The 26,916-nt window shown below is 39.6% G+C and overlaps 1 protein-coding gene and 1 long non-coding RNA gene across 3 annotated transcripts in view; one reads left to right on the forward strand and one right to left on the reverse strand.

Moving 5' to 3' along the window:
* The window catches only part of LOC149865923 (uncharacterized), a 115,193-nt gene that overhangs the window by 66,901 nt on the left and 21,376 nt on the right, over positions 1 to 26,916 (forward strand). The window lies entirely within an intron of this gene.
* LUM (lumican) lies at positions 4,174 to 15,652 on the reverse strand. Of its 2 annotated transcripts, none has more exons than XM_090042673.1 (3): positions 15,320 to 15,652; positions 11,612 to 12,504; positions 4,174 to 6,078 (listed from the first exon to the last, which is right to left on the reverse strand). In XM_090042673.1, the coding sequence occupies exons 2-3, from the start codon at positions 12,483 to 12,485 to the stop codon at positions 5,924 to 5,926; spliced, it is 1,029 nt and encodes a 342-aa protein (XP_089898799.1). In that variant the 5' UTR covers positions 12,486 to 12,504; positions 15,320 to 15,652; the 3' UTR covers positions 4,174 to 5,923. The 2 variants fall into 2 exon arrangements, with proteins under 2 accessions (XP_089898799.1, XP_089898798.1); XM_090042672.1 differs by lacking the exon at positions 15,320 to 15,652 and adding an exon at positions 15,005 to 15,138.

Raw genomic sequence — 26,916 nt, forward strand, 5'->3', positions numbered from 1 at the left:
AAATAGTTTATGGGCCTTATTACAGCTTATGGGTTAGGGTCAAAAGTTACACGCAAACCAGTTTAAGTGATCAGAAACCAGTTTAAACCTGTAACAGGACACAAGTTCAGTGCACTTAAATCCTTTTTAAAACGGCCAAAACTGGTTTAAGATAAACTTATGTAGTATCAGACTTAACTGATTTAAGTCCAACTAGTTTATGGAACTTCTGTTCCAGATCTTCTCCCAGTTCATTTTAACTTCAGTCTCCCAGCATCCCAGGATGCTTTGGCCCCGTGGGCTGTGCTTTCTTAATGGAGCAGGGTTTGACCCACTCCCCTGCTCCCTAACTAAAGCACTATCACTCCTCTGGGTGGCTGATGGGCGAGTTGGGGTGGCGGGGAGCTGTACACTCCCAACATACCTACAGGCTTGGCAGCACCAAACTGACTAGCACCACAAATGAAAGGGACTTGGGGGTAATGATAGACCACAGGATGACTATGAACCGGCAGTGCAATACTGTAGCCAGTAGGGCAAATAATATTCTGGCGTGCATCAATTGATGCATCTCCAGCAAAATCAAGGAGGTGATTCTTATGCTGTACTCAGAACTGGTGAGATTGCAGCTGGAGTACTGCATCCAGTTCTGGGCACCGCATTTTAACAAGGACATGGACAAGCTTGAGAGAGTACAAAGAAGAGCCACCCATGCGATCCGAGTCTTACACGGCAAGCCATGCAAGAATAGGCTGAGGGATCTGGGACTCTTCAGCCTGAGGAAAAGAAGGCTGAGGGGGCACCTGGTAGCAGTTTACCACTATGCTAGAGGAATACATTAAGGGCCTGGTGAGCAACTATTCACCAGGGCACCCAAGGGGAAAACCAGGAGCAATGGCCACAAACTCCTGGAAGATTGATTTAGGCTCAACATTAGGAAAAAATTCTTCACAGTCAGGGTGTCCAGACTGTGGAATAAGCTCCTTCCAGAGGTGCTGCAATCATCCACCCTAGAAATCTCCAAGAGGAGACTAGACAAGCACCTTGCTGGGGGTCACCAGACTGCCAGTTATCTTTCCCACTTGGTGCAGTGGGCTTGGACCAATGATCTTCTGAGGTCCCTACCAGCCTATGAATCTATGAAACTTGAGACCGCTGCTCCTTGTTCTGTCATTGGCTACCATGGAGAACAGTTTAGCTCCATTCTCTTTCAAACCTCCTTTAGGTAGTTGAAAGCTGCTATTAAATCCCCCCGCAGTCTTCTCTTCTCCAGACTAAATAATCCCAGTTCCCTCAGTCTTTCTTCATAACACGTCTCCCAGCCCCATCACCATTTTTGTTGTCCTTTGCTAGACCCTCTCCGATTTGTCCCCCAGCCATGCCCCCCTTCTCAGCCTTTGGGAAGACTTAGGAGGGGCTGGGGGCAGAAACCCATCCTCCACAGCCTGGAACTGCACTCCCAACCAGGATCTCCCTGGAGTGGGGAAGGGGGGCCTGCCATAGGGTCTTCTTCTCCCACCCACCCAGAGCCAGAAGCTCCACTCCCTCCTCAGTGGCCTGGAGCCTGAGAAGGTGGTGTGGCTGGAGAATCATGCCCTGATCCTGGCTCTGGGTGAGTGGGGAGTTAAGCTTCCTGCTGTGGACTTACCCTCCATCATGCCAAGGAGATCCCAGCTGAAGGTTGGGTTCTAGGCTATGGTGGTGGGTTTCCCCCCACCCCAGCATCCCCTTCTCGCTGGCCCAGGGAATGAGGAGGGGGCATGGCTGAGGGACTCAAGCCCAGATTCCAGCCCTGGGCAGGCAGGGGGAGTAAAGACCCCTGGTATGGGATCCCAGGCACACACACACACCAGGGAGAGACCTGCTGGGGGTCCGCTGCTGGATCATAGGGTGGACTAGAGACTGCAGGGGTGGGGCATGAATGGGGGAATCACAACTGGCTCCAGGCAGACAGGGGGATTAAAGCCCCTCCTGCAGTCCTCCCCATCCCTCTCCCCCCACAACACCAGGGAGATCCTGGCTGTGCACCCAGTGCCAGGCTAGGGGGGTACATCCCCCCCCACCTTAACACCTAAAGTCTAATATTAAATCTGGTAACGGGAAAAATCCCCACTCTGCACCAGGAGCAGGTTAAGGAACTGAGGCTGGGGGATCCAGCCAGGCCCCAGCTGGAGGAACTGTTCCCCTCAGAAGAGGGGGACCACAAGGGTTTGAGGGGATGTGCTGGGCAGCCAATCAATGATAATCCTTGCGTGGCTGCATTTAGGTTCCTTTGACAGTGGCTGGCAGGCTGGGAGGCATGCTCTGTCACCCCCTAGCTACTAGTGTGGGCCATGCAGGGGTGTGGATGCCTTTCTTGTTTCAAAAGTGAATGTGGGTTCAATTGCGTGTTGCAATCTACACAGTTTAGAGAAACCTGCAAAGACTGAATCAATTCTGCCTGGGGCTTTTTGACTGTCTGTGTTTAGCCACACTGTGAGCAGCACAAATGTTGATCAGTGTCACTGCTAGCTCAAAATCCTCTCTTCTCATTCTAGGCTTCTGCCTTGGCTCCCAGGGCTCCCCTGATTTCCCCCACCCCCATGGATCTTCCCCTGCCCCTCAGGGTTCCTCTCTCCCACACTTCTACCCTTCCCCACTTTCTTGTGGCTGCCCACACCATCTGTCCTGGTGGGTGAAATTGGAGTACAGGCAGTGATACAGAACCTGGGGTGTGGGGGGGCAGTGGGCACAATTCACACCAGTGGGGAAGTGGGGTGGGTGGCTGGGTGGCTGGAATGTTTGCACTAAGGTGCAGCCTAGAGTGGCTATATCCTGAACTAGGTGATATAGATCAGAGAGAATCCTACCCTAGGGTGGCATAACTTTATGCAAGCTAAGGAGTGCTTAAAAGTAGTTTCAGGTATTAATGTGCAGACAATCCAGGTGTTAAGAGTTCTAGGAACCATTCAAAATTACCATGTAATTAGGCCATATCTTTTATGAGATCACTTTCTGGCAGGGTACCCATCAAAAATGGAAAAGACCTGGTTCAATTCTCTCCTCTGCCCAAATGTGATTTGAACATCAGTTACCTGCCTCTGAAGAAAGAGCCCTACTCCCCTGGTTAACAATTATTCTGGGGTCGGCTGCTTGCCACCTTTCCTGGTCCCATGTTTCCTCTTTCATATATGTAATTAACATTTATTGACCAGGCTCAGAACAGGGGTGAATAGCCTGGCTGTTGGGACATTCAGCTGGGAACTGGGCAGTGGGTTCCATGCCCTTCTCCAGTGATGGTGTAAAATTTTATTCAAAGTGGAACAGAAGAGATAAAGAACGCTGTACTCCAGAATACCCTGTATGATGTTGGCAAGCCCCCTCTTCTGAGAAGGTTCAAACTGCCTTGGGCAGAAGAGCTTGTTCCTTTCATGGTTAAGGATAAAACTTTGAAAGTATGAAGCCTAACAATATATTTAAAAAGTATCCCTTATTTGATGACTGATTCATAAATTTTAAATGTTTGGAGTGGAAATCATAAATAGATATATTTTTACTAATGTTGCTGGAATGTCTGTTTTTCACTATCAAAGTTAGAACAAGGTGGGGGATTTTGTTGTTGGTGGCAGGTTATTTAATTATTTATTTTCATTTTAATTAATGGTCTTGAAGTCGAACACTCAAAGGGCAAATAGTACTCATGGGTCAGTACATGCCAACAAAACTAGCCATTACAATGCATCTATCTTACTTGCATCTATCTTACAAGTTTATTTTAGTGTATATTCCATGATGCAGCTAATGCTGACTCACCATTTCTACTTAGCACCCATTAGTCGGTTAATATAAAAATGATGAGCACTGCATTCTATTCACTGGTTATGATACCTACAAGATTTTATTTTAATGTTGAAAAAATTGGTAAACTAATTTCAAATTATATTTTAGTCCTTAACTGTGGCAGACTCAAACTTGTTGTGATGTGCTAATGATTTAGAAGATGCCTTAGGCACTGAGCAGAATGTACAAGTGCTAAGGGATACAGTTAGATGTATTTAAAAACATATTGAAACTGAAAAGTACAGAAAACACTTTATTTTATGTTACAATAAACTCAGAAAAATATTATATTTAGATTTTTTGGTTTTAACCTGAATTTCTTTTTGAAATTTATAAAAGACTCAAACATATTTGACAATGATATGGACACAACAGTACTATTTGCTATGGTTTATTTTCTACAATCTGGTTAAATGTAGCATGCAAATAATTGAATAAAAATACATGTACATATGACTTACTGTGAAATAGCAATTCTACCAGTAGCGGATAAAAATCTTGCCATGAATGTTTAAATGTAAATATGACAAAAAACAACAATAAACAACTAAATACCTGGAAAAATATCTTGGTTCCCCATCATCTGTCAAGTATTTCATTAATTTCAGTCTTCCCAGGACTCTGAAAATGTATTTTCTTCAAATTTTATAATTTTCTTTGATAAATTTTATGCTTTTCCTTAGTGATTGGTAAAAATGTCAAAAGCATGGATAATTTGAATATTGAGTGTGACCTGGGAGAGTATTGTACCTATACACAATTTAGCCCTAAAATACCATTCAGCATCCTGCCCAAACTCATCTGACTTCTATGCAAACCTGAGCAAGACTCTACACTGCAGGGCTTGGGACAGAAGTTATGCATAAACCAGTTTAAGTGATCAGAAACTGATTTAAACCTGTAACAGAACAGAAGTTCAGTGCACATAAACAGGTTTCCAAATAACCAAAACCAGTTTAAGATAAACCTGGTTAGATATAGTATCAGACCTAATTGATTTTAGTCAAACCAGGTTTAAGAAACTTCTGTCCCAGATCCCTTCCTGGTGCAATTAATTTGCAGACCCCCCCCCCCAGCATCCCAGGATGCTTTGCAGCCCTGGGCTATGCTGCCTGCTCCAGCGGAACAGGGACTGCCTCACTCCTCTGCTCCTTAGCTTGTTTCTTGCCTGCATCCATTAGCTCATAGAGATGGGGGGTGGGGGAGGAAAAGAGACCCCCAGACCACTCTAGCCAGGGTCTACACAGCACATGGGGAGAAGGAAAGTCCCTTTGGTGGGAGCTTTTCAGCCCTTGGCAGCCCTCTCTCTTTCCTCCTCCCCATTCCCAGCTGCTGATTGCTTCAGCAGTTGCCACAGGAGAGATGAAGGAGTTGCCCTGGCTGGGTGTCTGCCATGCAGCCCAACATGGAGGCATCGGGGAGCCCCTGCCTTGGGGGGCTTCCCCCACCCTAGCTCTGGGTCCCCTAGCCTGTGTAGCCTTAGGTCGCTCAGGGGAATTTTTCCCCTCTGGAAGGGCAGAACGGCTTGCCTCAACCCCTGCAAGTCTCAGGCAATTTCAGGGAGTGGAGGTAAATTCTCCTGCTCCTCCCTAGCTGGTTTTGCTTTGGGTTCTGAGAGTCTGATGTAAAACAAAAGCAGGGGAGCAGAGGAAATTCCCTCCGCTCCACCTTTCCCAATTGAAAACTGAATGTCAGTTCAGTTGGTTATCAGTTCAACCTACACAGCTTAAATGAAGCTGCCTAAGTTGAATGAATTTAGCCGCTTGTTTTTTGACTGTCTGTACTTAGCCCAGGTGGTATGTGTGTGTACTTGTGTGTGTGTTGTTTGTGAGTACAGAAACTGTTACAACTGTGATATTTATTACTTTCAATTGAAAGCTAGATGGGGGTCTTTATTTTTGGCTGAATCAGGTCCTTCTCCTATTTCCTAACACAGACAACTGAAACTATTTGTAAAACTATGCACAAACATATTTTTTAGGATCACCATGTTCAAGCTAAATATTAACAAACAGAATAGATAATATGCAAATTGACACTTGGTATATCCTAATTTTAAAGAGCGAGTGTGATGTAAATCATATGATTATGGCCCTTAGAAAGAAATTAAAGGTTTTGAGGCCCATCACTCCAGTGAGATCTCTGTAGCTACACGGAGACAGTTGTACATTTCGTGTGGTAGGTCAGCTCGAGTGAGATTATTTCCATCCAAGCGCAAATGTGTTATCTTGGAATAGGTTTGAGGTCCGACAACTTTACAAAAACTGCTCAGTGGAAACTCTGGAACACAAATAGAAGAAGAAGCATGTCATTACTGCAAAAAATTATAATCACATACTTTTTAGCACATTAGTTTAAAATTATGATTAAGGTTAAAAAAACTTTTAATGGCCAATGTTCAAAAAAACTCAAGGCTCAATGTTTTTCAGGTGTTCAGCACCCACAAATGGCAGTGGCAACATGTGGGGGGTGCACATGCACCCCCTGAGAGCACTGGTGCACCCCCTGTCAGCCAGCGTTCCCGAGCAGGTGCGAATGCTGGTGCTTCCCCTCAGAACGCTGGCTGGGGAGTGGACCAAGCGAAGCAGTCCTCCTGCAGCCAATCCCGCTGACCCAGAAGTGCCGCTGCCAGTTGCAGATTGACAGGATCAGCTGCAGAGGGCCTGCCCCCCCGGCCTGTGGGTTTGGCAGTGGGGAGACTCTCCCACCCCCCAGTCACAGACTGTCTAGTCAGGGTAGCAAGTGCCACCCCCCTGACTCAGGAGGCATCAGTTGCCCATGGCAAATGGTGTCGCATAAAGTAACAGCTTCAAAATAAATGGCCGAATTTTCAAAAATTCTCAACATTAATGGGTGGAGGGGGGGATGCAGAACAGCCTTTTTGGCAGACAAGGTTCTTTGGGTGAATCTGATATCTTTTATTAGACCAACTTAAAAGATATCAGATTCACCCAAAGAACCTTGTCTGCCTGTCCTTATACCAGCACATACTCCTAGTTCTATTTGGGAAATGTGGAGATGTAAAAAATGTACTAAATGGAAAGGCTATAAAGAGAGAGGAAATGTCCTTACAGGTTGTGAAAACAGATTAGGGGTATGCAGTATGCAGGGGATGCCATCCAATGGGAATCTGTCAGGTGCTGCATTTTTAGTATTTTGTTTGGTTTATTTCATCTAAAAGTAAAATTCATTTTTGTACTTAAAAAAAAAAAAAAAATCCTGACCTAACCACTGAGTCTGTGGGATCTTTATTCACTTGTACTTCACTTCAAATGATATACCAAACACATGCTCTTTCAGCTTTAAATGGAAAGTGCCCTGTATTTTCTGAGCTGAAACAGGACAATCCAAACTATGAGGCAGATCCAGCAAGCTCCTCCCTTATGTAGGACCTTTGCTTATGAAACCTATGCAGTTCAGTGTGTGAGGGAAGGACTGGATGTTTAGAAATGTTCTTTTGGAAAGGGTAATTATCCCATGTCCAAGGAATCAAAGGCCAAGAAAGATCTTTTCAATCTGTTCTAGCCATGGAGCAGCTCCATGCATACTTTATATCTGGTGATTATTTGTCTTCTCATTAATCTGATTAGAACTGTGCCTGATTACTAGAGCTGGGTGCCAGGGATTGAATTGTCCCCTATCAATAGAAAACAAGGCCCTCAAGTTATTCATTAGCTTGACCTACTAAATATTCATGTCCACATTTCTAAAGACATGTTGAGAGTAAATTATAAAATTCATAGATAAACACATACTCAAATGCAAAGGCTAATCTATTCATTTTTTTGTTTTAAGAAAAAAGAATATGATGGTCAATGATTTTAAGGTCATATTTTCAAACAGTGAGTCATAAATTTGCAGTTGCCATTTTCAATGTGATTTTTTTTCAGTAAAATGTGCTCATGTTTACAAAATAAGCTTTACATATGCCAATTATATACATATCTAACTACCTGAATTACGTATCTTAATCACTTGTCTACATTTAAATATTCTAATAACTACAAAATTATCTCAACAATGCAGTAGTTGGATCAAGGCCAGTTTCAAAGTTGTACCATGATTCAGTCCTCACAAATCAAATCCTTAGAGCAGTGGTTTTCAACCTGTGGTCCACAGACTATGTTGAGGTGGACCTTGAAAAATGACTATGAACAATCAAAAGTATGTGAAAACTCGCACTTATAATTCAAAGGGGTCTGCATCTCCAGATAAAAGTTCCAGTTTCCATACCTTCATTCAAAATGTTTTGGGGTCCGCAAATGAAAACCACTGCTTTAGTGGCTTCTGTTAAAAAGAGTTGGCAATAGGGATTCTATTTCTGTCTCTTGGCCTGTTGCTTTTACATTTTTTTTTTTTTATAAGAGATTGTATGGAGTACATATAATTGTCAATATATGGAAGAAATTATTTGTTTTCACTTTTCAGTAATGAATTGTCAAGACTATCTTATGAAAGCATTTGTGTCCTTCTTTATACCCCCCTGACATCATCAGATTTACTATAACGTACCTGACTTAGTAAGACCATCCATTACAAATATTCCTCCTATAATGTCTCACTGATGTTACAGGATCCACATGCGTGGAGATGAGGCTAGATTTTTGCCATTAGTATCAAGATGATCATTGCCAAGACAAAACATTCCTTAGCACTTAAGCCCCAGATAAAGACTATAAGTAAGTTTTGGTTAAAAATTCCCATTGATCTTGTTTTTCAGTGGGAGCTTTTAGTGTCAATTAACCAATTTTTTTCATAAGATGCTTGTCTTTTCTGAAGAAAAGTTTAATAATTGAAATATGAAATATTAGAAAGCCATTTTTGACTGATAACCAAAATATTCTCATTCAAATTGACAACATGGAAGCCTTAGTTCAGGTTCTTTCTGCTCCTGTCTATTACAACTGCCATGGTACAGGAATAGACCCCTACAGTAATCGTGTCCTCTCACGAGGTCACAAAAACCTTATTTTTTGACCTGCTTTAGTTGAGATGCTAGGCAGGATTGTATGGACACCTTCCGTATGCCAAAGATGATGGCATTTGCTCTACTTTGTATAGGCTACTGGCCAAAGTCACTTGAAGCGTAGCTGGAAAAAACTAGGGATGGAGCATAGAAGGACATGAGCCTACCAAAAGAGAGTAGTTCCAGAATTCACTCAGCTGCAATATCAGCACAAAGGGGATTTAGCTATTAATGCAAACCACAAAATGGAGAAGGAGGTCTAGAGTCTTGGTATGATGTAGAGGTTGATTGCTCCTACCTTTTATAGTCCATTCACATTGAATTTGGTCACTAGAGTTTTTTACATTGGGAGTGTAAATCTAACATTTTATGTAAATCTAACATGTTATGCTTAGCAACCACAAAGTGAAATATGGAAAGGTCTGATTATGAGCAAAATTAAGGTCTCTCTGAAAGTCTTTGACTGTAATAAGGCCAAATAAGGCCAAAGTAACACAATTTCAAAGCACCATTTTCCCACTTGCTCAAGGATGTGGGGCTGTCATTTTAGCTCTACTTTACCATGCAATGAAGGGAAGCATATTTGGGGCCTGGTTTTATTCTACACGGAAGCAAATTTTCAAAAAGGGGACATTTAAATAAGGAAGATTCAATCTTTAACTACACTGTGAGAGGCTTGGAGAAAGCTAAGGTATAGTCATCCAGTTGTCTTGTTTTCACTCTGGACCCTGAACTGGCCCAAAGTGTATCAAAAGAAGTGCTCAAGTTATAAGGCCAGAATGGCCCTGTAGGCTGCATCCACATGTGGTGTGGACGTTTGGTTCCCCTGGAAGAACTAGCAGTGGTGCACAAATCTGGTTGGCAGGAGCCCAGCATTTTTTCATGCTAAGGGTTCCTCAGGTACTCCTCTGAGCAGCCTTGAGGTCATTTTCTGCAGCATAGCAATGTAAAGGACCATAGTATTGCCACAGGAAAGTCCTAGGGACATTAATTCAGAGAATGTATTTTTTTTCTGGTCATATTTTAGGAATATTCCTTCAAATGGCTCTTTCCTACCAGCAGATTTTTCTTTGTCTGATCTCGAAGCCAAATTTATTATAATAACATTTATTAGAGATTATTATATGGTAGAAAAACTGGGAAATAATACAATAGTGTTCGGAAAATTCAATGAAGTGTTTCACTGCTAAGTTCCACTACTGACATTTTACTCTATCATATCCACCATTATGGCTTCATTGCAGAATCAAATGCAAGTAGATGGAATGGATGAACTCAGAGAAAACCCCCCATTCAGTACAAATATTATTAGATAAGAGCTAAGTATGACTCTGCCGGTGGGGAAAAATAAGAATAATGGATTTACATATAAAGAAATGAAGTTTTAAAAATATATATATGTATAGTCTGAAAGGATAGACCATCAATTTTGAAAGTCTTTTATAATCTAACAGTTTAGGGTTAGTCTGTCACTAGTCCTATGAAGTCAGGAAAGGTTCTCTTTCACAGTATTCCCATACAATGTGTTGTTTTGTGAGAAAAAAGCAGGTTTTCCATGGCCTAACCTAAAGTGTTGCTTACTCAACTCTCACTGGAATTCAGAAAGAGTGAAGAAATCACTGAAGCAATTGAAATAGTGAGTTTTCATCATTCCCCATAATCTGATAACTTAATTTAGGATATGTAAATATTGCTGTCCTAACTTTGGAAGGACTCTACTTCCCAAAACCCTTAGGACCCAAAACTCTTAGGACAAAATCAATAGACTGAGATGTGCAAGAGTTTTGCCATTCAGGTCTTGCTTGAATTGAGGTGCTTATCTGTAGACACTGGTCTCCAAAAAGCTTAGCCATAGTCCTTAATTAGAAATTCAACATAAATACAAAATGCCAAAATGGAGAGCTGGTTATAAAAATTTGATATACCTTATTGCTGCTTATTTCTTGTTATATAGAAACCGTTATTATTTAATGATCTTTAAATATTTCTTAAAGTGGGGAAAATGGTGAAAAATAAATGAGAACAAATTAAAAAATTATTCCCAGTTTTCTCTCCTCCCCTCGCCCCCAGTATGGTCCACCACTCTCAGCCACTGTCACTAGACCCACTAGCTGGAGGAAAATCATATATTCTGCTTTGGTAGAATTATTTCTGTCTATGGACCTTCATGAGTTTATTGTGCAAGGAATTTTATCAAGTGACTGTAGAAGTATCCTTCTCAAATCCTGTTTGAACGGAGAGTACCTAGCCACATAGTCAACTCTTGTGGGGGATGGGAATGAAAAAGAGGAAAGTACTAGATCACATCATCTCTGGGGGTTGGGTGTTGGGGACACAGGAATGAATAGAAAAAGTTACTTGACAGTGTTCTTTCATTATAACACTATTCTTAGTACCTTGATAGTTTTCCTGTTTTACCTACTATCTCTTTGAATGCTATAGATATTGAAGCTCAGCAACTTTATTCTTATAAATCCTAGGATCTTCATTGATTCAAGCATCTTGAATATCTCTAATATTGATTAAACATTTCCACTAGCCTAACGGGTACCAAAAACATAGCTCCATTGATTTTTTTTTTTTAAATGATTTTAGAATTGTGCTGATTTACACTAGGTGAGGGTCTGTGTGTGTGTGTGTGTGTGTGTGTGTGTGTGTGTGTGTGTTGCTTGAACATTTCCTAAACATTTATTTGGGTAGTGGACAGAAAAGTGACAGTGCTCTAAAAATTATGTATAGTTTGTGTTCAGTCCAGGTCCACTGGTGCTACTACTTTAAACACCTTAATCCATTAACAGTATCTTGGTTGCATTAGTTGTTGCATCCAAATAATCAAACACGACTTACTGTTAATTTTGTTGACTTGGAGGTAGAAGTTTTCAAGGTTTTCACTGACAGTTGGAATACTCTTCAGTTGGTTAAAGGAGAGATCCAATTCAACTAGTGAGGAGATATTGAAAACATTGCCTGGTATTCCAGAATCCTCCAACTTATTGTGAGACAAACGTAAATACTGCAGGACTTTAAAACCCTGGAAGAACTCATCGGGAATGTTGCTGATCTTGTTGTTGTCGAAATACAGCATGAGTAAGGAGTGAGGCAGCCCTGTTGGTAGCTTTGTAAGTTGATTGAAGCTCAGGTCTAGATACAGAAGAGAATTCAGGCCTCTAAAAGCCCCAGAAAGAACATCTCCTTTTAGCTGGTTGTTCTGTAGGTGAATGACAGTCAGATTCACCAGACCTTCTAGTACATTGGGGCTGACTTTTGTGATCTTGTTGTGACTTAGCTGCAGTTCATCGAGGGTTTTGGGAAGTGGTCCAACAGCTTCAGTCAAGTTGTTATAATTTATATGCAGTTTCTTTAAATTCTTCAGTTTAGCAAAGACTTTTCCCTTAATTTTTGAGTTTTCCAAATGGTTATGATCTAGGATCAGCCACTGTAGGTCAGTTACATTCTCAAATGCATTTTCTTCAATGCCCTCAATCATATTGTTTCGGATATATAGGTATTTTATACCAGAGGGTACAATTGGAAATTTTTTTAGTTTAAGATTATCACAGTACATTGCAGTTGGATAGTTTATAGGACAGTCACATTCTGGGGCACAGAGTGATGAAGATGGCACATAGCGTTCATAACCATAGTCTTCTGGATTATAGTCATATTGACAGAAAATTCCACTGATCAATACCAGAAAGAAAGGCAGGGAGTTTAGATGCATCTTTGCCTTGTGTCCTGTCCTGTATAATGGAGAAAAGAAGTTGTAATTCCTCTGGCATTTTTTTTATTTTACAATCTAAAGACTATGAATAAAGAAGACTGAAAGGACAGACTGGGTTCACTGAGGTTCTTAGCTAGTAAAAATGTAAATAAATTAGGATTTGTTATAGTGAACTTTGAATTCTTCTCACATTTCTAAAATGATATTGCATAGCATTGGCAATGCACAATACTACTGTTACCAGGATCTTATTTAATTACCCACCTTTTTAATTACATTAGTTAGGAAATGTATATATAGAGGGGAAAAAAGTGTCCTTTTGGGCCTTTCAAGAAACTGACACTAAAAATGTATGTTATCTATCTACTTTGAATATACATACTGAGTGAAGTGAGCATTCATTTACATTATCGTCCAACAGTTTCATTTTTCATATGTAGATGCTAAATATACTGTGAAACCCCTTTTTAAAGCAAGGAGCCAATCAACAACTCACCTCAAATGGGTGGTCATTCTCATTTCAAAAAGAAAAAATTGTTTCATTACATTGGGGGATACATTGATGTGGTCTGAAATCACAGGAAATTACTTAACATCAGTGTTTTTATTATAATTTCTAAATTGCTTAGCTTTTCATTTGTCCTTTCACATTACACTACCAGAAACCAGTTTACACAGAGATGCTGTAAATCAGTCTAGCACTAGTAAAGTTATCCTGAATTACATCAGCTAAAGACATGGCTCCACATGTTTTTAGCTGATGTTCAGAATGAAGTACATGAAAAGCAACAAAAATAGTTTCATGCAAATTAATACTTAAAGTGTCTTTTTTTATTCCCAGGTACTTTCTGAATGTATCTATGTGTAGCTTGGTATACATAGACCACTAGACCTTGATCTAAGATCTATACAACACTCCACTAGAATCAAGTTATTCCTATTGTTTGTATTATTTAATTCTAATGATTTGTTCAGAAGTATAAATAATACCGAGAAGCCCTGCAGTGTTCTCTAGTCTCAATGAGACTGCACATATGCCCAACTCTGTTTCCTTGCTATTTTTGGCTTGGTAAATAACCCTTGAACTAAAGCACCTCCAGGTAGGGCATAGTGATCTATCATCCAATGTAACAGCTTTAAGGCGTTGTTACAAACACTCTCAGGGCAATTACACTCCCATGTAATTTAGCATTGTAAGCATTTGAATAAGGAGGTATATTAAATATATTTAATCAAGGATTATCTTGTCAATATTGCCTAATTCTAGAAACTACTGGTTAGATTTATCATTTGGCCAAGTTTTAACATAGGTGGTATGAATGTAGTTGCCTTTGTCTGTTAGCAAATTTTGTATGAGAACACATCAGCTGAATCACAACATGGCCCATGTCCACAGCTTCTCTAAGTATGGATGTCTTTACAAAATCAGGAGATTTGCACTTCTTTACTTCAGCTCAAAATATGGTCCAGTGTGTGGTAAAGCAACATTAAGAATGGAGATCTTACTGTTTTGCTGAAAACATGGAAAGTTAGCATTATGGCCAAGAGTTTGGACTGGCACTCTTCAGCCTTATAATCTTTAATGTATTTGCATTGTTTTTGGCATAAGTAAAGGCCTATTAATTGAGGAGAACAGATGGTCTATCTTAACTTCAAATTCCTTTTGTGGTTTTAATTAATACTTTCAAATGGTTCTTTACTTCATTCTGGATTTCATATACAGGCCACTTCTTTTAATGGCATTAAATATCTGAAATATTCAGTGAGAGACTGAAATAGATTAATATTACAAATATGGTATTAAAATATCTGGCATATCATTAAGCAGTGAAGCTATGTGTAATTGTATATGTGTGTTGGTATATGTAATTCTTACTAAAACTATCAAAATAAATAGGTAAAACTGTTAATTAGTTTTATTACTGAATTCTTAATAAGTATGTATAAAACGTTTCACTATTAAAGTGTAAAAAAGAGAGATCATATATGTGCTAAAATGTTAACTTGAAAAATGATAAATATAATTATAATGTCAGAGGATGTTCTTAAATATTTGTCCTACAGCAAAAATACTTTTGAACAAAGTATTTGATTGTTGTATTTGTCATTTTAAAATACCTGTGAAAACTTCTTTGAGGTTGAATAGAAGACATGGGAGATGCTAAATTGCATCATTGCAAACCTCACAGAATACTCTCTAGACTGGCAAAGACCATAAAAGACACAGTGAAAATACTCTTTAAAATACTAGACTGCACCAATTATATAAGCACTGTAAAAATAATTAATAATCTTCAATATTTAAATGCATATTATGATTCTGCAATATCAGTTTTCCTTTCTTCTGGCTATGTTGAAAAAGGATTTTTTTTTAAAGTTATAATTAGATATTTTAAAGTTTTCAAAATGATAAATGAATTAAAATTCCAGATGAGCTAGAATTTCTCTTTTCTCAGCTGCCTAATTCTTAAATGTTCATGTACTTCATTCTTCAGTAAAACAAAACAGTAATGACTTACAACATGAAGAAGATGGATAAGGTATTGTTGCTAGCAGATTCCTGAATGAGTAAGAGTAGGAGTTTTTAATTTTCCTTGCACTGTATGGTAGATTTCCCTCTTTGAAAAAAACAATACATGCGACAAAAAAGTGCAACACCAACTCACAAAAGTGAGGTTACTTTAAGAAAACTGTGAAAGCAAATCGCACTAAACAACTGCTGATTTGTGTTCAATTTACAAATTGGCAAAGTTGTCCTGACATGTTTTCATGTTCTCATTATAGCTACATTCAAATAGCAGAGCAATACGGTTAAAACATGAAACAGCACTTACCTTACAGCCTTGAAGCTGCTTTCTTTAATTCCCAGAGCAGATGCAATAAGGGAATCTGTATCGACCAATATATGCTGTAAATAGTGTCAGGAGGTAACTGGCTGCCAGAACCTCTGTAATACAAAAGCTAAAAAAACCCAAGGAAAAAAAACAGAAAAAAACCCCTAGTCACGCTGTTCACTGAAGCTGCTATGTCATCATGGTGATCTTGTGGTGTGGCATGTACAACTGCTGCTCTCTAATGAAGTGCAGGTGGATACTGTATTCTGTAGAAGGACAACCCTTCTGTAATCCCTATGGAATAGGAGAAAGATAAGTATTTCACAGACCTGAGAAGTTCAGTCTATTCGCCATAGACTTATAGGAGGAATGTAGTATTGTATAGAAAAAAACATTTAAAATAATATACAAATTACAGACAGAACTTTTCTCTTTTTCAGCCTCTTTTATACCACTAGACATGATTTTAAAAAATAGCCCTCAAACCTCAATGTAGTTATTTTGACTAAGCCAAATGACTCATTCATTTTGTCTTGTTTTTCTTTCCCCCAGACTATTCCCACAATAATTTAATGAATCTTAACTGAGGTTAAGATCCTAAGATAGGAACATTGGACTGGCAAGGACCTTTTGGACAATCAAGTCCAGTCCCCGGTAGAACCCAAATTGCATTAAGACTTTCTTTGTTCTGTAAACCTTTTTCTTCAAACCATTATAAGGGAATGTTGACTCTAGTGATTCTTTCTAACTGTTCAGTAAATACCAAGTCTGGAAGCTTGTTCTCTGATCTCATGTATGTATGTTTCTGAATTAAAACAGCCCATGAAAACTTTCCTGCAGTTAGTTATAAATTCACTTGAGTCATTTTTTTCCTCTTTTAGTTCTTAAAGCACTTTTCTACTCTTCAGAATCTGGAACTACTCAGCTCTGTGTTGTCTGTTCCCTATTTCATGGATATAGTTCAAGAATGCATCCTAAACTTGGATGGAAACATTGTTTTATCTGGACAATGCCAAAAAAATGCAATAAAAACATAAAATTATTAGCAGAATCATAATTGTTTGTTTCCCTAAGATTCATCCATACTCATAAATTGTGTCTCTATTGCCTTATGAAATGAAAACTCTCTCTCAGACAGGGTGTGTCTACTTGAACTATTTAATGCATAGTAGATATTGCACGTCTACACATGCACCCCTATGAGGCTGGAGTAAACTAATTTACTCTGCAGCAGGGTAGTACTTCTTATATACAAATATTATCATGCTGCAGAGTCTTTTACTCTGAAGCAGCACACATCGCTGCTGCCCTGGCCAGCTGGGGCATGAAGGTACTTCATTGTGAAGGGCTACCTGCTGGCTAGCACCACATGGAAGCACTCTCTTGCCCCAGCCAGCACCTCTGCAGTATGCTAAGCCAGGGGGAGCAACTTCAGGCTGGCAGGCTGACCTCCCCAGGACTTTTGGCAGCCGGGGCTGCTTCAACCTGGCTCAACGTGCCGCCGTCCCAGGTGTGCATGCAGGCACAGTACCCAGGAGCAATGAACTCCGGAGCAATAAGCAGTCAGCTCTGGAGTTTATTCATGTACATTAATTGCATGTGTAGACACACACACTGAGATACAAAAGAGAAAGCATATACAAGGTACTTTGAGAATATCTGTAACTGCAGGCTGCATGGTGTCTGGGATGAAGCAGTACATACACTTGAATTTTAACCCAGGTAAGATGACAAGTTTTGTTTGGTTTTATTTATTAGTACTTTTTTTCAGAACTTCCATCTCCCATTCATGTGTCAAGCCTAATGTTCAGTCCTGACTTGGCCTGCAGGAAAGGTCATGTGCTACAGGGTGGGGTTAGGCCTGGAGATGCGTAGGGCCTGTAGCCACTACTCCCCTCCTCCATAGGAGGGAGACTGCAAGTTGGCTACACTTGATAATGCTAGCCTGAACAACTGAGCCTCCATGCTAAGGGAAGTCACCGGAGACAGGAAAAGGAGAGGTACAGATTACTTCCCTACATAAAATGATAAGAAAGTGAGGACTGATGGGAAATATCTGAGCCACAGTTCAGGCCTTGCTCTGCTGCTGGAGTGACACATTATGTGTTGCCCATCACCCAGGTTGGATTGCACAGTGTCAAGCACTTGGAGTGTGCTGTCTTATTCTATTGTAGTATTACACCATGCCCATCACAATGATGTCTGAACATCTAGAAGGGAATCATCCATCACAAGTGGCAAATTTGGAAACAGGATCAGAGCTGCAATTTTATTTGAATGACAGACATCAACTGACTCCATTAAACTAACTCCAGTTGTACCTGCTGTAACCTTTTCTAGTCCCTCCCCACCACCACCTTGGGGCATAATTGTACAAAGGAGCCACCAGAGAGAGTAACCGCAAGAGAAGTCAAGGAGTGGGGAGCAGGGTTTACGCTCCCTCAACAGCCCAGAGTCCAAGAACTCTACAGAGCTCTACCAAAGACACTGTCCTTCTTTATGAAGGCACTAGGACTCCATTGATGCCTCTCTCTGGTGGATTTGAGAAAAGGCTATAGTATAGTCAGCCAGAGGATCCAGTCAAGTAAGAGCCACTGCAGAAGTGACCAAGGCAGGGATTTCTAGGGAACTTCCTACAGATTTTTAACGGGATGTTCTCTGCTAATTGTCTGTTTGCTGCAAAACTTTCCCTCCCCTGCCCTCACAACCTGCAACTACATTGAACTTGCTTGTGTGTTACAAGAATTCCCTCACCCTGTATTCATATTATCTGATGATAAGCCCTTTGGAACAGAGATTGTGTTTATATAGCACTTTTTATAGCACTTTTTACAAAGTCCCATTCTCATTTGGCCTTAGGACTAGTAGACACAATTAGTAAAAATAGAAGATAACAGCTGACATCCTAATGATCTTTTCTATCTGTTGTGCCAGTCAGACTTTAAGTATATAGAATTTTTGTTTCTTAATGTCCTGTGTTGAAAAAAAGGAATGTGAGACTACTTAGATAGTAAGCAATATGTCTGGTACTGTTTTGCTTTTTTCCAAGAGTGTCCCGCGCAATCGTATTCTTTTTGAGACAAGAAATATGTTCCTACTTTTGTTCTAATTTCTCTCAGCTCTACACCATTTTTGAATTCACTAATATTACTCCTATTTTATTTTTGTGTTAGCAAAAGCAGCCAGGCAATCTGTCTTCATGCTTGCCAAAAAACACCTACAAGACTTACAATCAAAGGTCTTAGTCCTAAAAGCATATATGTGCTTAATTTTAATTTCAAATGAACATCCTCATTCAGATCAAGAGTATTACCCCAGTGCTTTATCATTAAAAAAATGTGGGCAAATTCAGGGAGCTTGTAGAAACTTTTCTCATGCAAATTGGAAGTGGAAAAATGGACAGATAGACACCATGTGAAACTATTCACAAAACAGAATTGCACAACATGATTCTTTTATAAAAATTGCCAACAATACTTCATAAGTGACAGCAGTCATAATTAATTGGGAGATGCGGTATCAAATGAGCACTGTAAGTGGGACAAAAGATATTAATGTTCTGCGAATAAACAACTGAACAATATCAAATAAGAGACATGTGGGAAGTGAGTCATCAAGCCAAAGCAGAAATCAGTTCATGGCTTAAAAATTTAAAGTTTGGATAACAATGCAATGAGAGTAAGAAACATTTAATTTTGAAGACTAAAGAAATGCATTAATTTTATCTCCTTATTGTTAATTTCTAATAAAAGCTATGAAGAACATCAGTTAGTTTATGGGTTATGATTTTAATCAATCTACAAGACACTGAGGTGTTTATTTCTTTAGAAAAGGAAAGTTGTGATGGTTGCAACAATTAAGATGAAATAAGATCAATGTACTATTGATTATCCATATACTTATACCCCGTCTGTCTGTAACATCAGATTGACCAATAAGTGTGGCTCATCTCATCAGTAGATATGCAAAACATTTGTATAATCTGTGCCTACTATAGCAGTCCTATTAGACACATTTACAGATATATTGCAGTTAACTCATTTTGCAAGTCTAGCTCCTACAAAGTTCATCTGACATCTTGTTTTCTTGCACAGCTTTCCAATTTGCTGCCTGATTTTAACTAACTATGTAAACTTCACAGTTAACAGGAAATGTTATGTGACTTTTGAGGGTAAAATATCACACAACATTCCATTTTCTCCAGATAATCTTTTAATTGCTCTTTTATTACGTGCCTTGTCATACAACCCTTAAATATAAGAAAAGGGCACAAAGGCATGCTGAATCTTAGTTTCTAGAAATGAATGTAACAATCTGCTAATACATTTAAAAACTAAACAACCCTGAAAACAGTGCCACCCTTAAAGTAAAAGCCAGTTGTGGATATTGTATTGTGAGACTATCAGAATAGTCTAAAATACTATTTCTGTTGTGGTTTATAAAGTAGATATTTCACCTATGTTGCAACTATGTTGCTAATAATGTTTGCTTGTTCTTCCAGAAAATACCTTTTTACATTATAGTATATGTTTCTTTTAGTGATGTTTAATTTATTTTGAACAGTCATTAAAAGGCTCCTTTCCTCCAAGTTGTTTCTTCCTGGTTGAAGGTAACTGGATACATTAAGGCTGCCTTCATTTAATTGTCATATCATAGAATAATTTCCATTAAAATTCACTGGCTCTGCCAAGGCACAAACCCGGAAGCAAATTAAAGTGGCCTTTTTCGGGAATGTTGTAGGTTACTGCAAATTCATGATGTTTTCCTAGCAATCTATGTATGGTGAATGGAGAAAAATATGACATTGGCTCAACCCTTCAAAAATAATTATCTTCGCATTTTTCTGAAATCTTGCATTGTTTTAAAAATATTACTTAATGTTGACTCATATCAAAAGAGTTCCACTAAAAACAACCCAGTTCAGGCTTGTAAGAGTTGCAGGCACTCATTATTTTTCAACTAAAAGCTTTCACCCTGTAGTTTTGTTTGCCCAATCTCTGCACTGCACTTACATTTCAAACTGAAATTGTTAGAGCACATAGTATGCGTATTACAGGGTTTGTGGTGATCCAAATCTTTTTTCCTTACTCCTAAAAAGGAAATAACGGCTTTGGAAATTTACGAAATGGTAGTACTGGTACAACCTATTAACAGACCACGAGACTTTTTATGTGTGTCTGGATCTTTGTTTTTGAGGTTTAGAAAAATTACTCACTGCAAACTCAATAGTGGTGACTTTCCATGTGTTCCACTGGCATTGCTTTTGTATTGTGTTGTATGCCATCCAATCCAACATGCACTATAGTCAGTGACTTCCACTGATTTTCCTGGGAGGTGGATGAGACCTTTTTAATTTTAAATTGTTCAGGAAAGGAGAGTTTTACAGAAGAAGGTAAGTTGTTTTTTTTTTAAAAGTCATATACATCCTTATGTTATCATATATTATAACATTTATAACATTTCTACTAGAGAAATTATATGCATCTCTGTAAAAGGGAGTGTGGAGGCTGAGGTTACTCGGAATGAATTTAAGAGGACCTTGGGGTTTTGTTTGGAATGTGTGGATGGATAGGGTAACACTGAAGTAAAAATGACAGTGGCAACTCAGCATGTATTTCACAGTTCAAAGCATGGAGGAGAAAAAGAGATGAGGTCAGAAACAAAATGCCTTTGCCCATTGGCTAACTCTGAATGGTCTGATACTATCAACAAACTTTACATGAAATTAGAGTGTCCTTCTCACATGTGAATACTGTGCCTTCCTTCTTGTTATCACTATGCCTTGACACACAGAGTTGAAGACAAAGGTAACATTAGATAACTTAGACATGACAGCTTCTTAAATTTTACCTGGTTATCCCTATAATGAGCCAAATAGCTAGTTTTTTGGCTTAAATGTATATGCCAGAAAGATACTGTGTTTTGATCTGAAGATACCAGGAGATGGAGACACAATAATTATTCTTTGGTAGTTCATTCAGAAGATTGGGTACCCTCCCTGTTACAAATGTGTGTCTTATTTCCTGTTTGCATGCATCTCACTACAGTTCCCAGAAGGCGGGATGAGCAGACTAACTAAATAAGATACGTAAAAACCACATGCTTTTGTGTTCACTTCATCTCAGATGCTGTTTTCAGCCATTCACGATTGTTCTTTTTTCTCTTAGATTAAAGAGGACATTAGTGGTTAGTATTCCTTCCCTAGGGAGGTACCTATAATAATTATTCATATTCTTCTTTTTGATAAGACAAGCAGATTGAGCTCTTTGGTCTCTCACTGTAAGGTTCTCCAGTCCCTAAATCATTTTTATAAACCTTTTCTGCACTCTTTACAATTTTTCAACACCCTTTATATACCCTTTTCTAAACACAGAAGTTAGCACTTTATATCATGTTTCAGTATTGGCCTCGCTAGTGCTGCATGCAGAGGTAAATCGCTTCCCTCTTCCTAGTCACCATTCCAGACCACATCTTTTCCTCCATGTGTTCCCCAGATTCCTCTTCATGTAGTAGAAATATCTTTGGTGCTGTGTCAGAAAAGAAAACGTAAACTATGCAAGACAGATCACATCAGTTGTTTTCTTGTCATCCATATATGCCACCTGCTGCAAATAGAAGGAGCTTCTGTCTATCTACAAACACCTTCAAACTCCTCTGTTATGTTAATCTCTCCAGGAGTTCACATGGTAACTAATGTATAAATTTTGCATCTTAGCTCACCTAACTGACAGGAAGGGATTAATCATTCATAAAATTCAGATATTGGGTCTGAGTCCAGGGTTTAATCCTCATTTTTCTCCAAGCAGGAGAGTGTGCTCAGGCCTCTCAGTAATGGGGCTTACAGTCAATACAGTATAAACAAGCCCTTATAAAGAGACCTGATCTGGCCTGTTCCAGTGTCTGAAACTCCAGCCACATAAAGACAACCAATCAATAACAGACAGAGCAAACAAAAAGCCCAGAAAGTCCCTTTTTCCTCCAAACAGAAGATCTAGAGCTGTAAACCTGAAACCACATGTTAGACCCGTTTGCCTATCAAGTAAAAGAAATTGTCTTTAAGGTCGTTATCATTAGTACTGAAAACATTAGATAATATAGAAAACTAATTACATGAAGGACTTCTGAGCGTTTGTAGTCCATACTAGGAGGGTTAAAATTTCTGATCATCTCTTTGTACAATTTCTGGAAGAAGATAGTCAACGGTCTTCATATTAGGGAGGCAATTTGACAGTCAAAAAACATTTTTTTCTTAGTCCGTATGGCTAAAATTATGTCTGTTATACTGGTGTGTGATAATAGGTGTTACCTGTGTCTGTTTTATTTGTGTATCTCTCTGTAGTTGCAATAAGTTATCTTCTTAGCTACTTATAGTTACTTTTAGACTGAATCTGAGTTCTGAGGGCATAGACACTTAATATGGGAATGTATTATTATTAGGTTGCCATTGAACAAAGCTAATGCCAATACTGAATCAACCATTGTTACTATTCTAAATATACAACAGATAGGATATGCCACTGGAATTTCATGTAAAGTACAAGAGAGAAATATAGATGAGCTTTCATGTACCACCACAACCTCTGAGGAAAAAAAGACACAGCAGAGCCAAATAGCAGCTAGAAAAATGCTTGCACACAATTTCATATGTAAATAAAAACAAGATACAAGAGATAGTATCAGGTCACTCTCAGATAAGAAAAATGCAGTAACCTGAGAATAACTGATAAATTGAAGAGGAAGACTATTCAAGAGAGTGGTTATTACCTGTGGAGTGCAGAGAGATTAGCAGGATCAGATAGATAACAATGGCCATGAAATCAATATTTGTGCTAGTCCCTGGTTCTTAGTGTTCAGTAAACAAATTAATTTTTGCTCGTACTCCCACCTTTCGAAGGTATTCTATAAATTTCCCTTGATCACAGGGATTGTGAGGTCAGAAAAGGAGTATTTTTTCTGTGGAAAGTGTCCTACCTGTGTTTTTAGAGTCTCTGTCCTTTATCTTTTTTCTCTGTTCAGTTTTTCTGGTGCACAGTTTCTGTCTAATTTCACCAACGTATTTTCCAACAGGGCATTTTGTTGACTAGATAAGATACATCGTTATCATCGGTATGATCTGGATCTGGAAGGGTCAGGGCTCAGAAACCAAGGGCCTACAGAACCACAGGTCCAGAAGCCAAATTATGGCATGGGAGCAACCTCGTTCCAGGGCAGGCCAGAAGTCAGAAGCTTGGAAATCTGACATGCAGGATGAGCAAGGTGGGAGTGAGGTGCAGGGGCCTTAGGCTGAAAGTAGGGCTGGAGTATGACTGGAGGTAGGTCAAGTGGGGACCAGGACACAGGCAGGACAGAAGCAAGACACAGACAAGGCAGGAGCAGGAGTACTAGAGGTAGGCACGGAGGTCTACAAAAGAGACACTGGAAGTGCTGTTGCAAGGGCAAGTCCCTGCAGTAAGTGGGAGGGTTTAATAGCACTCCCATCAGAGCCTTGTGGCTACCAGTGGTTCCCCTGCATTATGCGGGACCTCACTGGGAACTTCACAGGAAGGCCCAGGCAGGGCTGGGTTTTGCATCATGCCAGTTGCTCAGTGGTGTAACAGCCCATGATTCAGCCCAGAAAACCTGGGTTCAAGCCCCAGGAGTCCTGGTAGTCATATTCAAGCATAGGCATGTGTAGGATCTGTGGATTATGGTGGTTTCATTGTGTGGGGTATGACATTTATTGTTAAGCCAGATTTGTGTCCCATTATAAGTGTCTGTTTATCAGCAGGGAGTTTGCTTCTGATGATGAGATAGACAAAGTTAGCGAGATGTCTGTAAAACAGGAGCCAGGGGACTGGGAATATTTCTCTCAATGTCTGCTCCTTTTGAATTATAGGCTGTAATTGTTTAATGAACCTTCTTATCTGTTCAAACTGCTATAGGCAACCTTAAGGGTTTGAAGTCAATGTAGCTTTTCTTCGTGCATGGTAGAGGGTGGCTGTTGAGCATTTGGGTGGCTTTTTCAAAGATACAGTAGACATTTATAGAACTATTTATTGTTCTGATTTCTTTCATTTAACTAGTATAAATGATTTGTTGCAGATTTTTTATGATACACCACAGAGGAGTATTTAAACTCAACCTTCAAACTATGGGTTAGGTTAAGGTGATCCTCTGAAGTATAATCTAAAAAAATGATACCAAAACAAAGATTTATTTCTTTAACACTGTGCTATTGCTGTAGAAGGTTTTAAAGACATGCTAGGATATGGACGTTTCCATGTGCTAAAATACAAAATAGAACCCTAAAATGATGAATTAAATAGAAATGTCATGGGGTTAAGAAGTAAAGATAACAATGATGTATGTAAACAACTGAAGGGCAAATTGAGAGAGACCTTTTTTGGGAAGAGGTGGGGGTTTGTAGCAGAATCTTTTCTACAGGCACAATCCATTTTAGATAGTCTAGTTCCTCCTGTGACAGTTTTCATGACCTCATGTTGACGTTTTAAGAAGGGCCAGGATGCTTATTATCCATTTTGTCCATTGGCAACTTTCTTCTTCTCCTCCTCCTCCTTTTTTCCACCTAAAATACTTATTTCAGATCAGTCTATGTTGTGCTAAGTGAGTAATAACTTGGCAGTAGGAGGTTGTTTTTGCTGTGATCGTCTTGTAAAGTATCAAAGAGAGGGTTGACAAACAGGCGTAGAGATGAACTTTCAGGGTCAAATATCAGGTGTGTAGAAAAGGAAGGTATGGACCTTAGAGGAAAGATCCTATACATGGTTGGGTATAACTTGTACAGGAAGGACAGATGGGGGAAAAGGAGGTGCTGTTGTTCTCTCTATAAAAGAAACAGGGTGCTTCTAAGGCGTGGGACAAAGCAGCAGGTAAGCCTGTTGAAAACCTCAGGATTAAGATCAAGAGGGAGAACAGAAAGAGTGATTTCATGTGTCACCTAGACTACCTAATCTGGAGGAATTAGCTGAAGTTTCCAATCACAGGACCTGATTCTCATGGGGGATACTTTAATTACGAAGACATCTGCTAGGAGAATAATACAGAAGTGTAGAAACTGTCCATCAATTTTTGGAACTTGTCAAAGATACCTATTGGTGCAGGTGGGGGAGAGACCAATTAAGGGGAGGCTCATTTTGATTTGCTGCTCTCATAAAGGGAGGAATTGGCTGAGGATGAGAAAGTAGAAGGCACCTAGGGTGACAGTGACCTTGGAATGATAGAGGCCAAGATCCTAAGGGGAAGGAGGAAGGAGAACAGCAGAATAAAAACATTAGACTTCAGCAAAAAAGACTTTAACAAACCCAGGTGGCAGTGGCAGCCTCCTCTCATCTGGTGCGCAGATCTTGGGGCCCATACCCCTGGGAGGAGTCCAGTACAGCCCCACACCCTTTTGGGGGTGTGAGCCCCCGGATCTGTGTGCTGGATGAGAGGAGGCTGCCGGCAAGTGTCAGGAGTTTTGCTTTGAAGTGAACTCTTCAATGAGTTGAGACTCAAAAAGGAATTCTACAAAATGTGGAACTTTGGCTATAATACTAGGTATTGCACCAACATACAGGGAGAAAATCAGAAAGTAGAAGGCACGAATTGAGATGCAACTATCTAGGGAAAAAAGAGGCAGCAAAACACATTTTACAAGTACAACAGAAGTAAGTAGGGAAGTGCAAGTCCTTTACTGAACAGAGATGGCAATTTACTAACACATGATATGCAGCAAACTGAACTATTTAATACCTTTTTCACTTCAGTTTTCATGAATGAATTCAGCTATCAGGGTAGAGGTGCAGATGGCGGGAAACATAATGAGGAAGATAGTCAGCATAGAGTAGTAAAAGAACAGATTAGGGATAACTTAAAGATACTGGACATTTTCCTCTTGTCAGGACAAGATGGGATGCACCCTATATTACTGAATGAATTGGTTCCGGTAGTTTCAGAGCCATTGGTTTCCATTTTTGATAACTCATGGAGCTCAAGTGAGGTTCTGGATACCTGGAAAAGAGCAAATGCTGTATTTTCTCACATTTTCCCCAAACCAGTTGGGAAAAAGTGGCATGCGCATTATACACAAGGAAATGGGCTTCACATAGGTCCAGACATTTGGAGTTAGGGAAGTGGGGTGGAGCACTGGTGTCACTAATTGGTGTGGCTAGAAGCCATGGCAATTAATATTGTCAGTAATCCTTTTCCTTTCCCCCTACCCCTCTGCCAAATATCTGCACCCAAGGGAAACCCACCTCTCCAGCAACATGCTCAGGGCAGCCTTTTTTTTCCAGCACAGTTGTAATTCAGAGAATATCCAATGTACTCTGAAATATCCTTTCATTAAGGATTCATTCAGTCTTGATGTCTGAAATAGGCAAAGGAATACACAGGAACTTATTTTCTTTCCAAGGAGATTCGTCAGTGGCAACATGGTAGGGAAGACATTCAGAAGCTCCTTCTCTGTGGTGAATAGGAAATTGTCACTTTCTTTTGCACCTGGATGCTCCTAACCCATTTCTTTGAACTCCAAATTATCAGGTCATACAATCACAGAAAAGTAGTGGTGGAAGAATCTCAGGGGGTCCAACCTCCTGCTTAAGGCAGGATAATGTCTA

The sequence above is a fragment of the Crocodylus siamensis genome, chromosome 4 (genome assembly GCF_052110815.1).
Source record: "Crocodylus siamensis isolate JL-2025a chromosome 4, ASM5211081v1, whole genome shotgun sequence".
Taxonomy (NCBI): domain Eukaryota; kingdom Metazoa; phylum Chordata; order Crocodylia; family Crocodylidae; genus Crocodylus; species Crocodylus siamensis.